Below are 14,634 nucleotides of genomic sequence, written 5' to 3'. Positions count from 1 at the left end.
GGATAGTTCACCCAAAAATAAAAATTATTCCATGACTTACTCACCCTCAAGCCATCCTATTTAAAAATATTCTGGCTCTTCCAAGCTTTACAATGGTATGGAATAGGGGGTGAGCTTTTGATTAATCTATCCATCATGAAAATAATCCATACGGCTCCAGGGGGTTAATAAAGGCCTTCTTAAGTGAAGCAATTGGTTTTTGAAAGAAAAATATCCATATTTAAAACTTTATTAACTATAATAACTAGCTTTCAGCAGACAGCCGTGTACATCGATTTGCGGCGGAAGAGTGACCTCTGACCAAATGAAAGACGCAATGACAAACGTGGAAACGCAGAGGAAAAGTCTAAAACGAGAAATTTTAAAGAGAAATGTTGGAGGATTTCAATATAAAAGATAAGGAGCTTGAGTTTGTTGCCCAGCCCTATTTGTTTAAACCACAAGAGGCGTCTAAGCTTAAGATACTCCAACATCTTGCATCATGCATCATGTCAGGGGTTACTCATTTGGCGCAAATCGACTTGAGCATTATGCGTACTAAGCTAGCTATTATAGTTTATAAAGTTTTAAATATGTATATTTTTCTTACAAAAACCCATTGTTTCGCTTCAGAAGGCCTTTATTAACCCCCTGGAGCCGTATGGATTATTTTTATGGTGGATGGATGCATTTTTTGGGGGATTCAAAATCTCGCCCTCTATTCAGTACCATTATAAAGCTTGAAAGAGCCAGGATGTTTTTAAATATATCTCAGATTGTGTTTGTCTGAAAGAAGATAGTCATATACTCCTAGGATGGCTTGAGGGTAAGTAAATCATGGGATATTTTTTTTTAATTTTGTGGTGAACTATCCCTTTAAATGTAAAGTCTATTTTGCACAAACTATCATATAGCCTCGGTAGACTTTGAATATTACATATGGACTCATTTTGAGACTTTTAGGATTTTTTTTCCCTCCTTTTTTGAGGTTGATCATGCTGTTTTATTTATGTTGTTGTTTTATGGCAAATAGCTACATGAAAATTCATTGTTACTTTTTTTGTTCAACAGATAAAATTAAATGACATACAGGTGTGAAGCATTAGAATTAGCAAATAATGACAGAATTGTCATTTTTGGGTGAACTGTTCCAGTAAGAAGAGACTCATTTAGTTGTCTCACATTATGAGGGCGCAAAAATAAAAAAATTAATTAATAAAAAAAAAAAAAAATTAGGGTTAGAATCAACACGCATTGGAAGATTCCACTGTTTTCAGTTTACTCACACGATTCCCTCATCGTTCATTAAGAATGCATGGGTCGTCGTGTAGCACTGCTGCATTCTGGACCTCTCAACTAAGCATCAAGGGATGTGTTTTGCACATGAGGGTCGTGGTGTGGTTGCCAAGGCAGCGTGCATGATGTTTGTGTAAGTGACGGGGGGCACGACTGACTCACGTCCTTGCCGCTTTATTACACCCCTGCGCTCAGCACCGCAGACAGAGATTGATAGTGACAGTGGCGTTGCTGCACGAGGCTGCGTGCACAAGGGCACATGCACACTCTTCCCCTCTTTCCCTCCCCGTTCTTCCTCAATCTGTCTCCTTCTCTCGCTCTTTTTATTTTCCTCCCCCATCTTTTCTCCGCCTCTGGCTGTTTAGGCTGCGGACCCCATTGAGGATACAGGAAAAGCATTTGTTGACATTCAAATACACCCGTGGGCCATGTCATATAAGCACACAGTTCGTCACTGACACATGCTCTGCTCCGCAGCACATGAAGCCTTCTGGTGTTTCTTTGAACATGATATGTCATTGCCAGAATGATAATTCATATGACATAGATGCTTTGTTTTGAAGACTGGTTTGTGTGAATGAAGACAGTATGAATGAATCACAATGGTTTTAGATGAATAAGACTCTTTATATAGTTTACTTCTCCCATCTGTCATTTCCTTCTTCCTGGAATTGTCTTAATTGATATGCAACCTGAAATCCTCTGTGACGATTTAGATTTACTATTCAAATCTACTCATTGGGAATTTTACAAGGAAGAGTACTTCGGCGCTGTTCTAGTAAACCTAGTAAACTGCCTATTTAGGCCATAGAGAGCAAGGCAGATCACTATCCAAAAGGAAACCTTATAAGATAAAGCAGTCCTCATTTGAAGCACACAATTGATCCAATAGAAGCTAATGTTCGGATGCTGTTAAGATTATACTAAGTATGAAAATATATCACATAAATATTGGGTAAAATATTTTAAATAATATTTTACAAATTATTTAAGAATGTCTAATAATGTTTTAAATAAAAAATACTAAATTATTTTACAGACTATATATATATATATATATATATACACTACCATTTAAAAGTTATAAAAAAAATCAAAAGAAATAATTTACACCATTTATTTGCTGCAATTGTCTGCATTTATTTGATCAAACATACCGTAAAAATGAATGTAAATTATTCCTGCAAGATTTAGTGTTTAATAATTAATAATAAGAAAAATTTCTTATTATTATCTTTTATAATGTTATAAATGTCTTTAATGTCACTTTTGTTTAATTTAATGTGTCGAATCAAACAATTAATCGTGATTAATTACATCCAATTAATTAATTAATTACATTTGTCAACATAATATGTTTGTACTGTGTATATTTATTATGTATGTATAAATACACACACATGCATGTATATATTTAACAAAAATATATTTATATATATAAAATATTTATATATAATACAAATGATATAAATTATGTATAAATATCAGGGCTGTCAAAATTAATGCGTTAATAACGTATGGCTCTGACGCGGCCACCGGAGTCGATCACGGCCACTCTAGTCAATGCTTGCGTTTACTTTCAGAAGCAATTCACCGCGCCGTTTTTTTTAAAGATAGGGCCGTTCACATGTCGCATCTAAAAACACAGCACTTGCACTCCCATGACATCTGTCGTCGTTGCTATGCAACCTTGAACTGCGTTCTCCATGACGATGAGGAAGTTTCAGCAAAGGATAACCCCACAATGATGACTTACTGTTCTTTTAAACATTTAATACATTTAAGTTGTGATTAATCACTCATGACAATCATGCGAATAATCGCGATTAAATATTTAAATTGATTGACAGCCCTAATAATTATACATATAAATATTTCTTAAATACATGTATGTGTGTGTATTTATATATACATTATAAATATACACAGTACACACACACATATATTATGTAAACACAAACTTTTATTTTGGATGCGATTAATCGCGATTAATCATTTGACAGCACTAATAATTTTACAACCCCAAGCTTTTGACCATTTTTTTTATGAATATTAAATTTTTCCTGAGTTTGTCTGCCATCTTGGATGATAAAAAACCCAGAAAATGACAATCTGCGTGAAAACTTATATAATATTTGTTGGTGAGTGAGTGATACGATGTACTTTGACATTGGTATTAGTCTGGATATGCCTCTACTGTGCATTTAATGTCCTGTAGTTCCGTTGCTGTCATTGTAGCTCATGTCAGAAGACTCTCTGTATTTGCCCTGACAGCAGTGCTGCAGACGTGCCCACGGGGCCAGGACAGGAGCCTGTTTCATAACACAGTTAATGAGTGAAATCAGCACATCTCATGATTGTTAATGTGTGAGCTGCACTCCCTGCTGAGCTTGCGCAATTTGAACTGGATACCTGCGCTAGAGCTTCCTGCCTCTGCCTCTCGGTGCCAAGGTTGTTTTACAGGAAGCAGACTGTTTAATTCTATACTTGTCATTAGCGATTGAGCGAGGGAGTCGGTCTCGACTTTGCTGTAATTTAGTCAGCCTCATTGAAGAGAGGAAGGCTATATTTTCTATTCTAAGCTCTTTGAGTGGTACTTTTTGCAGAGTCTTCATTTATGGTTTGAAAATTTTTGATGGAGTAGACATGAGTCATTAGTAGTTTATAGGACCTGCAGGGACACCGTATCTCTGAATGATGCCGAGCTCTTATCTAGTCACAGTAGGGAACGTGAGATACCAAGATTATGTTATGTAACTGATTCTGAGATGTCTGTAAACTGTCAGATTGTTATTTTACGGAACACACACAGTGTAGACAAAAAGTATTTGTGCACTTAAGTCACACTTTAAAATTATAGTTTTATTTATTTATTAATTTATTTTTTTGTATGAAAGTTTTGTATCAAAAACTTAATTTTGTTCACTCATGAGTTATGTAAAAGATAAAGATAAAGATTAAATATAATATTTTAAAATATAATTTGATTCATTATTTATATATTATGATATATATAATATATACTATATACATAAAATAGTTTTTTATGTGTGTGTATATATATATATATATATATATATATATATATATATATATATATATATATATATATATATATATATATATATTAGGGCTGTCAAATTATTAATCAAGATTAATCGCATCCAAAATAAAAGTTTGTCTTAACATAATATATGTGTGTGTACTGTGTATATTTGAAGAGTTTGGTTCCAAAACGCAATAAACAGCACTTTCAAAAAATTGAGTTTCCACCAAAATCAGTATTGTATCTGGTCGGTATTGAAAAGTCATTTATTAATTTTGCGCAAAATGCGATATCCGTCATGTTATTCTGTCATGTTTGCTCACTTCCCAAAACTCGACAAACGCCAGTCTCCTTTTTCTGTAGAACGCAATATATCCGCTCAACCAATCACAGCGCACTATTCCACACACATTGGTTTTTAATACCAATGTATTTGGCAAATGTGTTTATTTAACTGTGCGATGGCGCCAGATACTCTATGACAAATGATTCATAACATTAACAAGATGACCATTTTGGGAGCGATGGCTGAATGTATTTTTAGTAAAATGGCTGAATATAAGATAAATATTGGCAAAGTTTAGACTCTGTCATATATGTGAATCAACTTACTTTGTTGTGTATTTTCAATTTGAAAAATAACTTTTATATTGATGGATTAATTGCATTTAAAAAAAAAGTGCCATGGATTTATTGCGTTTTGGGGAAAAAATAATATGTTTTTATAACAAACTTTTTAAAATCAAAATGTAGATTTGAATTTTTTATGTTTTTTATATCCAAAAGATGCTATGTGAAAGTTTGAAACAGAATATATATATATATATATATATATATATATATATATATATATATATATATATATATATATATATATATATATATATATATATCTAATCTATTTTTATCAAACATATACATGCATGTGTGTGTATTTATATATACGTAATAAAAATATACTATACACATATATTATGTTAAGACAAACTTTTATTTTGTATGTGATATTTGACAGCACTAAATATATACAGCTATGGAAAAAATTAAGAGACCACTTAACATTTTTTTCTGAACTTGGAGTGGTCTCTTAATTTTTTCCATAGCTGTATATATATAAAATTGTTTTAAAATTGTATTTAAAATTGCTAATCAGTACAGTTCAATTTGAAACAAAAGTATCTGGACACTTTAGTTTTCACATTTTTATGCAATAAATTTGTACATTTTTAATGTGACTTTAGTGTCCAAATACTATATTTTGATAAAAGAAAATGATATTTGTCTTCATAATTATGACAAATTATCTCTCATATGGATAACTGTGTATTTAGCATACTTTAGAAACATTATTATGCGTAACGTACCCATGAACTGTAGCAATTGTTACCTGAGAAACGTATTTAGTTCCTGGTAACTCTTGCTAGAGGGGATCAATGTTCTAGTTGCGGGTGGACAGTATCCAGGTCCCTTTGAATATCAACCCGCTTCAGGTTTCATGGGGAAATGCTTCACACCAGCGAGACGGACCACAGTGGTGTGGAACAATGCCTCCCTGTTTGGCTAGCCCCACTTCCACATCTTGCAGTAATTGAAATCATTCCTGGGCCTCCATCCTACCAAAGCTTATTTCCCCGTGCTGCTCGGGGACTTGTACACCCGTGGAAGGTGGGAGGGGTGTAGAGTTGTTTTTGTAGAGTGTTACTTTATGTATGAATCGAATGTGGGGTCAACTGGAAAAGCTAATGAGCTTTTTATTGATTCCAGCAGTCAAGCTGCCTGGGTGGCTGTGTTCAAATCAAGAACTGCAAAAGTTGGCAATGGAAATGCCTCGTCCACACCCATACTGTAATATCTTCAATGTTTCCAGACATCACAAGACTAAGATTACGTAACTTATGTAACCAATGTGTGCTGGAGATCAAAGTCCTCGCAGAGTTTTCCACCTCTTTAGTCCATTTCGTCATTGCATGCTAATGTTTGTCCAACCTCTAAAGAACATATATGCAGTTTTTGCTTTGTTTTTTTTATTTCTTTTTTCCCTTTTTGTCAGTAACGGCTATATTGTAGTGCTCATTATGTAGAAACTCTTATGTGTTTGCTGCAGAATGGAGGTTACTAGCAACAACTGTTTTAGTCACTTTTTTATTTACATTTTTGGACCTTTTGTCCTTTATTTTGTTAGGAATGTTGAGTGTAGACAGGAAAGTAGGGTCAAGAGAGGTGAAATGAGATCAGGACATGACCCAGGTTGCACTACAACCTGGATTCCCATGAGCCAATGGCTCTTACATGTCCTGAGCCACATCTGTGACAGTTTTTGTCACATTTATTGATATTTATACACTGTAAAAAATAAATCCATAAAATAATGGAAAATGTACTAGCAGCGCATTACCTGGACATTATCCAGTAATTTTACGGACATTTCCGTTAACCCTAAAATACAACTCGAAGTGCAAAATTCAAAATACTGGTAAAACACCTTTAAAAAATAAAATTCTGTTAAATTAATACAGTACATTGTGCCCTATTTTTATGGATTGTTTTTAGAGTGTAGTTAGAGAGAGAACAGGAAATTATGGATAAAAGTTATATGATATGAGCACCCTAAATGCTATCCAATAATCCATAACGGTTTTGCCACTTTAATTTGATACTAGCAGAAACCCATGCCATGCCCAGGGTTATAATAGATTTAATTTTTGGAATTTTAATGCACAATTTAGGATGAATGTAGTTATTTTATTTTCTATTTGTCTTTTAAATTTTTCTGTTATTTTAGTTTTAGTATTTTAGGGCTGCCAAAGTTAATTGCTAAGTAGTGTCGTTTACAAATGTTTAACAGCGTTAGGCTACATTTCTGACTACTGTCTTGTGTTATTGCTATCTGGTGGTATTTTAATGTTTAAAGACCACTATATAACTTTTTTTTTTTTTTTTTTTTTCTCAAAAAGTCAATATAGCAATCCTTTTTCCAAATTGTGTTTTATCTTACCCTGATTCACTCTGGTAAGCCTATTATAAGTGTCAGTGAATCACCCATTTTAAAAAAAACAGAGGAGAGTCTGCCGGCAAAAGGAGAACATGACAGAGCTTGTAATAAAACAAGAATCAACATTGGCTTGGCTTGTTTTTGGAGATGGCGAGAATTGACTAGGATTTGAAATGTTGTAAAAGTGATGAAAAAAAGTGTTGAAAAAATGTATTTTCAAGGAAGTACCCTGCCAATTAAATAGGGCTTGATGATTAATTGAAAAGTAATCGAAACCGAAATTCAGAACCTCTAACCGACGTAATTTTCCCATGTTGCTTATTTCGGTTTTTTAATCCTGTTAATACTTCCCCCTTAAAAAACATACCGCGTGTGTAGCCATGTGACTCCGCCCCATCAACAAAGCAACACAGAGGTGAACACCGGTTCAGCACATAGTGATGGCGCGCGAGCGGTGAGCCTTGCGTCTTCACTAAACTTTGTCAGTGTATTACGGTTCGCCTGTTTAGACAATCAATTAATTAGACGATTGGGATGTGTACTATTATATTGAGCTACCGCGCTCGTGCAGCTGCATTGTGGCACGAACACTCATACAAACAGTAGCTGCATAAAACATGAAGATCGTGTACACCGAGAGGAACGCAGAAACTAGTTGTCAGCGCTGTCCTGTGATTCATCACTAAAGTAGCTTAGAAACTCAATTTATGGCATATTTTTCTACTTTTGAAGGAACTATTTACAACCCACAGCTTCACAATTAATAAAGACGGTATGACTAATTCAAACACGCAATCACTCTCATTACGTACTGATACTGTGCTAATTTATCTGTAACTGATTCACAACAAGCAGAAATCTGTAAGAAATGTTACGAACCATAGATAAAATAACTGCTGAAAGTGAGCTGTTATGTCAGATCACTCGTTCAATAGGAAAATATATTCCACCTTTAATAGTCAATCATATTTACAGTACAAACCTTGTCAGTGAACTATGGCAAAAAAGATTAAAGGGCAAAAAATAAAATAAATAAATAAATAAAAATAATAATCGTTCATTAATCGTAATCGAGGTAAAATATTCAATTAATCGAGGTTTTGATTTTAGGCCATAATCGTCCAGTCCTACTATTAAATGGATTTAGCTACAGTAATGTCTTCAGCTAGTCAGCTTGAGATCCTTTCCATCTAATCTTATATCTCTTCCTAGTAGTGAATGTTTTTTTATGAGTAGTAGGAAGCCATATTCATTCGCACAGTCACACAATGCTGTTTTTTTTAACAACTAGAGAGCCAAAAGTTACACAGTATACCTTTAATGCAGTCAGGTTGTACTTTTTAAGTTTTATACCATGTGTTAAAAACTAAAACACTACTTTTTTTTGCTATTATATTTTATTTTAGTTATTTATTTTCATTTTTAAAAGCTGAAAATGGGTTTTAGTTATGGTTTTTCCTAGTTATGTTGGGTTTTATTTTTAGATTGTGTTTACACTTGACAGGTTTGGTTAGATTAAAATAACTGGTGTGATTGTTCTGTTGGTGCGGTTCATTTGAATAAGTTTGAACGCTGCCATCTGAACCTTGATGAACAAGTGGACAGAGACCCACCCTTTCAGGGGGTTGTTTTGACTCCTTTACACATTTTATAAGCTATTCAAGAGTTCTCAGCTGGTAAAATACCACCATATATACCAACATACAACGAGCACATTTAGCCGAGCAGACAGCTTTGTTTTGGATGTTCAGTAAGTTACGTCTCAAATATATGTCATAAAAGCTGTCCAATTAGGTTGTGACCTTATCTTTTTTCCTTTTGTTTTGTAACTTTGTTTTTTTTTTTTTTTTGGTCCAGACCAAACAAATCAAGAGAACTGAAATACAAGTGTAAACACACCCTTATTTTCAGTTAGCAAAAAATGTTTTCTTTAATTTTCGTTAACCCAAATAACACTAACCACACCTCAACCGGACAGACTCAACAGAAAGTGGGTCACTACTATGACAGGATCAAATAAGACAGAGGGAGACTTTCTCTGAGGCTATTCCACATCACAGCGTCTCTCCAATTAAGTCAAGCGCACCCTGAGATGTTGCCAGCACGATAGCAGATAGATCTGGCATTACCGCAAACACGTGTTTCACTCCGTTTCTGTAAAGACACAGTAGGGCAGCTTGTTAGAGTTGAATGTTAAGTTGTGTGCTGTGTTGGAGAGCCTACAGCGCTTGTGCGGATGGAGGCGAGTGCTGTGCGGCTGAGAATGCCTAATTGAGGTTGGCGATGCTCTCACGACCGTCCCTGTGCCACTAACTTTGCCATTTATTTCGTGTTGCCCATCAAATGCTGTCTAATAACCCAGAGGCGTGTTTTTTATTATCCTTTTTGAATGTGACTACACGTGTGTTTAAGTTCTTTTTATAATCCTTCACTTTCAACAGTTGAAAATGCTTGTATAATTCAGCAATAATGGTTGTATTCAAATCTGGGCGTATACCTCATTTCTGTGTGTTACCCAACAAAACATTACGAAGGGGTGTAGAAAACTATTTTTCTCGCACATTCAAAGAGTTCCTGCTGCATTGCAGCCCCTGTGGAGATAAAAGACTCTCCGACTGTGAATGGAGCAGGAGGGAGTGTAGCGTTCCGCTTCGTCTTTCTCCGGTCACGCCAGAGGAGGGTCGAGGCGGGGGTTATGTACGTGGCAGAACCAGTCAAGCTTTGTAGACAGCCTCCCTAATCAGCTTGGCTGTGCGTCAGGTGATCAGATTTACTGTAGTTAGATTAAAGGGTCACAAGAATTGGCAAAGAGGATTAACGAAGCAAGACTACCGCTGCAGTTCTTGTGGGCCCATAACCGTATGTCTATCCCATATGAGTTATTTAAGTTAAATTACCTTTCAAATCGCCATCTTCATGCATGCATTGTTGTCAGAAATAAGAGATGATTAAAAAACAAACAGCGATTTGTTCTGCGCTCATTAAGGGTTCATCAGGTGTAAACAAGTCAGAGGCAGCAGTGACACCTGGTGGAGATAAAGATCTCGATCATCAATTTCACTGTGATGAACCATACAAAATGGCGTGGGAAATGTTAAGATGATTGATTGGAGAATGAGGATTGGCCGTGGTTTATTAGTTTTGGGTTCAAAGGGCACAGGAGACGAACCTTTGCATCTCATTTCAAAGGGTTGGTTGACCCATCCTTGACTGATGCTGTTAAAATCTTTCTGATGTTTCCAAGGCTATCAGAATGATTCTGTGGGCAAAACATGCCTTTAATGTTTTTTTTAAAGAAGTCTCTGCTTAACAAAGCTGCATTTATTTGACTAATAATACAGTAAAGATTGTGAAATATTATTACAATTTAAAATAACCTAACTGTTTTCCATTTGAATAAAATGTAATTATTCCTGTGATGCAAAGCTGGATTTTCATCATCGTTACTCCAGTCTTCAGTGTCACATGATCCTTCAGAAATCATTCTAATGCTGATTTGATTATTATCAATGTTGAAAAAGTTTAAAAAGAACAGTGCTGCTTAAATTTTTTGTGGAAACCGTGATGCATTTTTTACAGGAATGTCGATGAATAGAAAGTTCAGAAGAACAGCATTTATTTGAAATAAAAATCATTTAATTATGAATGTCTTTACTGTCACTTTTGATCAATTTAATTCACCATTGCTGGCCCTAAACTTCAATGATTATAAAAATATGCATTAAACAAATATGCTATACAATATCAAGTAACTTTAATCGAACACAATAATTTCATTATTTCTGTAAATGATCATTTTATTGTTATGCAATGTAAATACGATAATTGACACTTTATATAATGTTATTTTAGGCCAGGCTTAAAATAAAACATTTTTGTAGCGTATTGAACAGGGGCTTCTATTCCGTCACCATGGGGTCCTTGGTCTTTCAAAGAGAAAGGAAGCAAGAAATCCTGCTGATGACTCATTCTGCTGTCATTAAAGACCCCTCACACCGATCACACAATCCTCACTCAATTCCTGTGCGACAGACACTCTGCGTGTGTTTGTGTACGTGAGTGTGTATATGCTCTCAAACAGCTAATGTCTTCTTCAGTTTTAACTCCCACATCACCCTCACGATGCCTGCCTTCTGGAATTTGCATTACTCAGATATTGTAGTAAAAAAAACATCCTCATTGCTTTGTGTCAGGGTCCTGATTACCCTGTCTGGGTTTATTTTGCAACACTGGCCACATGACTGTGTGCATACATGATTTAGATATTCTAGATATGTTTTACACCTTTTGGCCTCTTTCAGGAAGGTTTTGAGAATGGAGTATGGTATTTAGTATAAATTCTTTTAGATAGATGGTTTTTGTTTTATTTTCTTTTATATGTGTCCTCCACTTGAGGTAATGTTTTTGCCACTTAAATTGAAACCCAACGTCTGGTGGCTTTGTGACTCTGGGAATGGAGAGCTAAAGATCCTCTAAGTCTCTCCACTTTTTTTTGTTTATTCAATCCCTATTTACCCGGGACAAAAATGGGAGGACGTAACAAAGGGATATGTAAGGATTTGCAAAGTAAAATTACAACACACTCTTTTGGCATCTCCTCAGGCCAACAGATCCTTCTTCACTAAAAGGTCATGAAAGGCATGCTGGGAATGCAGCATACACTCAAGTCCAGACACTTCAAGATCCCCCTCTGCCACTATGCCAAAACTTTTTTTTTTTCCTGATTCATTGGCTTTTACTTAACAGAGATGAAATCAGTTTGTTTACCCTTGCCTGTAGTTTCTCTGACGTCTGATTATGTTTGAGACAAACGTCAGACGGCTTAAATGAAAGCAGCTTGTGTGTGTGTCCAAGGCAATGTCGATTTCCTGATTTGAGATTTCTTTGTTGTCTGATTGAGCTCTTTAAAGTATAAGCCTTTATGTGATCATGTAGGATGTGAACTATGCTAAACGTTTGTCTTTCAGCATTTTTCTTTTGCTTTGACAGATGTCTTCTATTTAACTTATGTAGCTGAAGTGCATTCTGGGATATGGTATTGTATGTCAGTGCCTAATAGAAAGCAGCACCATTTCAAAATGACTCCGATTCCGGGATCACCAAATCACTTTTAGGGAGTATTCACAGTAAACTGGTTTTCATAACATAAGAAATTATGTTTAGAGAAACTTGAGGAGGGAAAAAATCTCACAAGCTGCATGTAGATGAAAAATCAGGGGCCACACACAACTGCAGATCATCTTGATTCCATTAACTGTCCTCATCTGTCCTGACTGAATTGCAAATAAGAGGAATGCTTATATATATATATATATATATATATATATATATATATATATATATATATTACTGTTCAAACGCTTGTGATGTGTCTTTAAAAAAACTCACTGAATTGAAATTTTGAATTGTAGTGTATATAATGCATGTTATATGTTCAAAACTTTCTAATCCATATTTCTGTTTTTTCCCCTTTATTCTTTGTACAGATTCATCTTCAAACTACATCCGCCAACTGGAGACTAAAGTCCGCATTTTAGAGGATGACAACAAACAATTGTTATCCCAGGTAAGAGTTTAATCTGTCGGTTATGTGATTAAAATGTACATGCAATGAAAACACAAAGCTTCCTTCCATAGCCAATCATAATCATCATACAGAATGTACATATTATAGTAATAAGCCTGCAGAATTCTATGTGTCTGAAAGATTGGAAAGTTGTCATGTATATGTAAGTTCAGTTGTTTTTGTTAAATAAATAATAGGATGATAAAAGTAATTATAAGAATAATATATAATATAATAGATAATCATTAATAATATTAAATATGATAAAAACTTAACATGCTTTGTATACTATTTTGCAAACATGTACAGTATTAGTCTTTTAGGGGTTTGGTGTGCAGTGCAGCAATATAATATTTTGCTTAAGGGTTTTAATCAAATGCTGATGTTTAAAAACATGTTGCCCCCAGTTTGGCTTACACGGCACATGATCAGCAATATAATGAAAATTAAAAATGAGTGTGGATTTGTGGGCAGGGGGCGCATGCTTTGGTCAGCTGGGGCCTCTTTTTCAGCCTTGCTTGTGATGTAGTGTTTGCACTTTTTGTGTGTTTGTGTTGTAGTATTGTAGTACAAGAGGTAGGTAGTAGGGATGGTATCAAATATTTTACCAATTTAGTCACCTGACTTTCACAGCTCAGGTGATCAGCTCACAAACTTTGCTAAGTGCCCATTAACAAAGATGTTAGATGTTTTTAATTGCATCCTGTTCCTTTAATGCATGTCATTGCACCAAGACTTACAAATCTCAAAGCTTTGATGCTGAAATGAGACTCTGATTTCGTATTATGACACCGTAAGTGCTTTGAACAAAAGGCCCTGGAGCTCCGACGGTTATATGAGACAAAGATACAGATCTGTCACTAACAATTTTCTGTTTCAGGCGGTCTTCATCTCGCATTTTCTTAGCCCAGATTTATCGGCAGAGATAGCACATCCATCTCAATATATTTAGACGGCACAGGCGACTAGTTGCTGTCAGTTTAATTGCATACGCTCATCTCTGTTATTCTAATGCTACTTCTTCATATTTTCTTTCTCTGATGATGGATAGAGCCACACTTTCTTTTTATTGCCTCCATAGATAACTCAATTCTTTAAGGAAAGATATCTCAGAATTTGCAAGTTTTGTATTTTTTGCTCTGGGTATTTTATTACGTGCCTGATAACCTTCAAAAATGGCTGATCAAGGCATTCTTGCTGTTACTGTAAGAAATATGAGCATTTTATAGAATGGTTTTTTAGCTGATAGGACATTTAGAACAATCATTTAGCTATAACTCTGTCACTGTATTCCTGATAGAAGAACCTGATATTAAGCCGCCTTTGGCTGCATAATGCAGGTCTTAAGAGGAGAAGAATGTTGTTACCTGCAGGGTCATTAGTTCATGCCAAAGATCTCATTCATGGGGTCAAACCTGTGTTCAATTATGCATGCTCTGTAAAACAGAAAGCAGAAAGGCATTTGTTTCACTCCAGTCTTTTTAGTCTTTATATATATATATATATATATATATATATATATATATATATATATATATATATATATATAGCGGTGTGCAGTGAGGAGGCAAAGTCCTCATATTTTTTATATACTGTAAATCAAATATAAATTTATGTCTGCTATTCTTAATTTTCCTGGTTAAATAAACATTATATAAAAAAGAAAGGTCAAATACAATTCTATTTTGTATTTTTTTGCAATAACTATGTAATGTTCTATTTATAAAAGCAAGTATAAATTTCATCAAGTTAGTG

At 34.8% G+C, this 14,634-nt stretch overlaps 1 protein-coding gene across 2 annotated transcripts in view; it reads left to right on the top strand.

Moving 5' to 3' along the window:
- ccdc85ca (coiled-coil domain containing 85C, a) overlaps positions 1-14,634 on the top strand; it is a 56,748-nt gene that overhangs the window by 22,105 nt on the left and 20,009 nt on the right. For both annotated transcript variants that reach the window (XM_067368148.1, XM_067368146.1), the window contains exon 2: positions 12,800-12,879. In XM_067368148.1, coding sequence (XP_067224249.1) covers positions 12,800-12,879 — 80 coding nt within the window. The remainder of the gene's footprint in view (positions 1-12,799; positions 12,880-14,634) is intronic.

The sequence above is a fragment of the Chanodichthys erythropterus genome, chromosome 18 (assembly GCF_024489055.1).
Source record: "Chanodichthys erythropterus isolate Z2021 chromosome 18, ASM2448905v1, whole genome shotgun sequence".
Classification (NCBI taxonomy): Eukaryota; Metazoa; Chordata; class Actinopteri; order Cypriniformes; family Xenocyprididae; genus Chanodichthys; species Chanodichthys erythropterus.
This window is presented reverse-complemented; position numbering and strand designations above follow the sequence as displayed.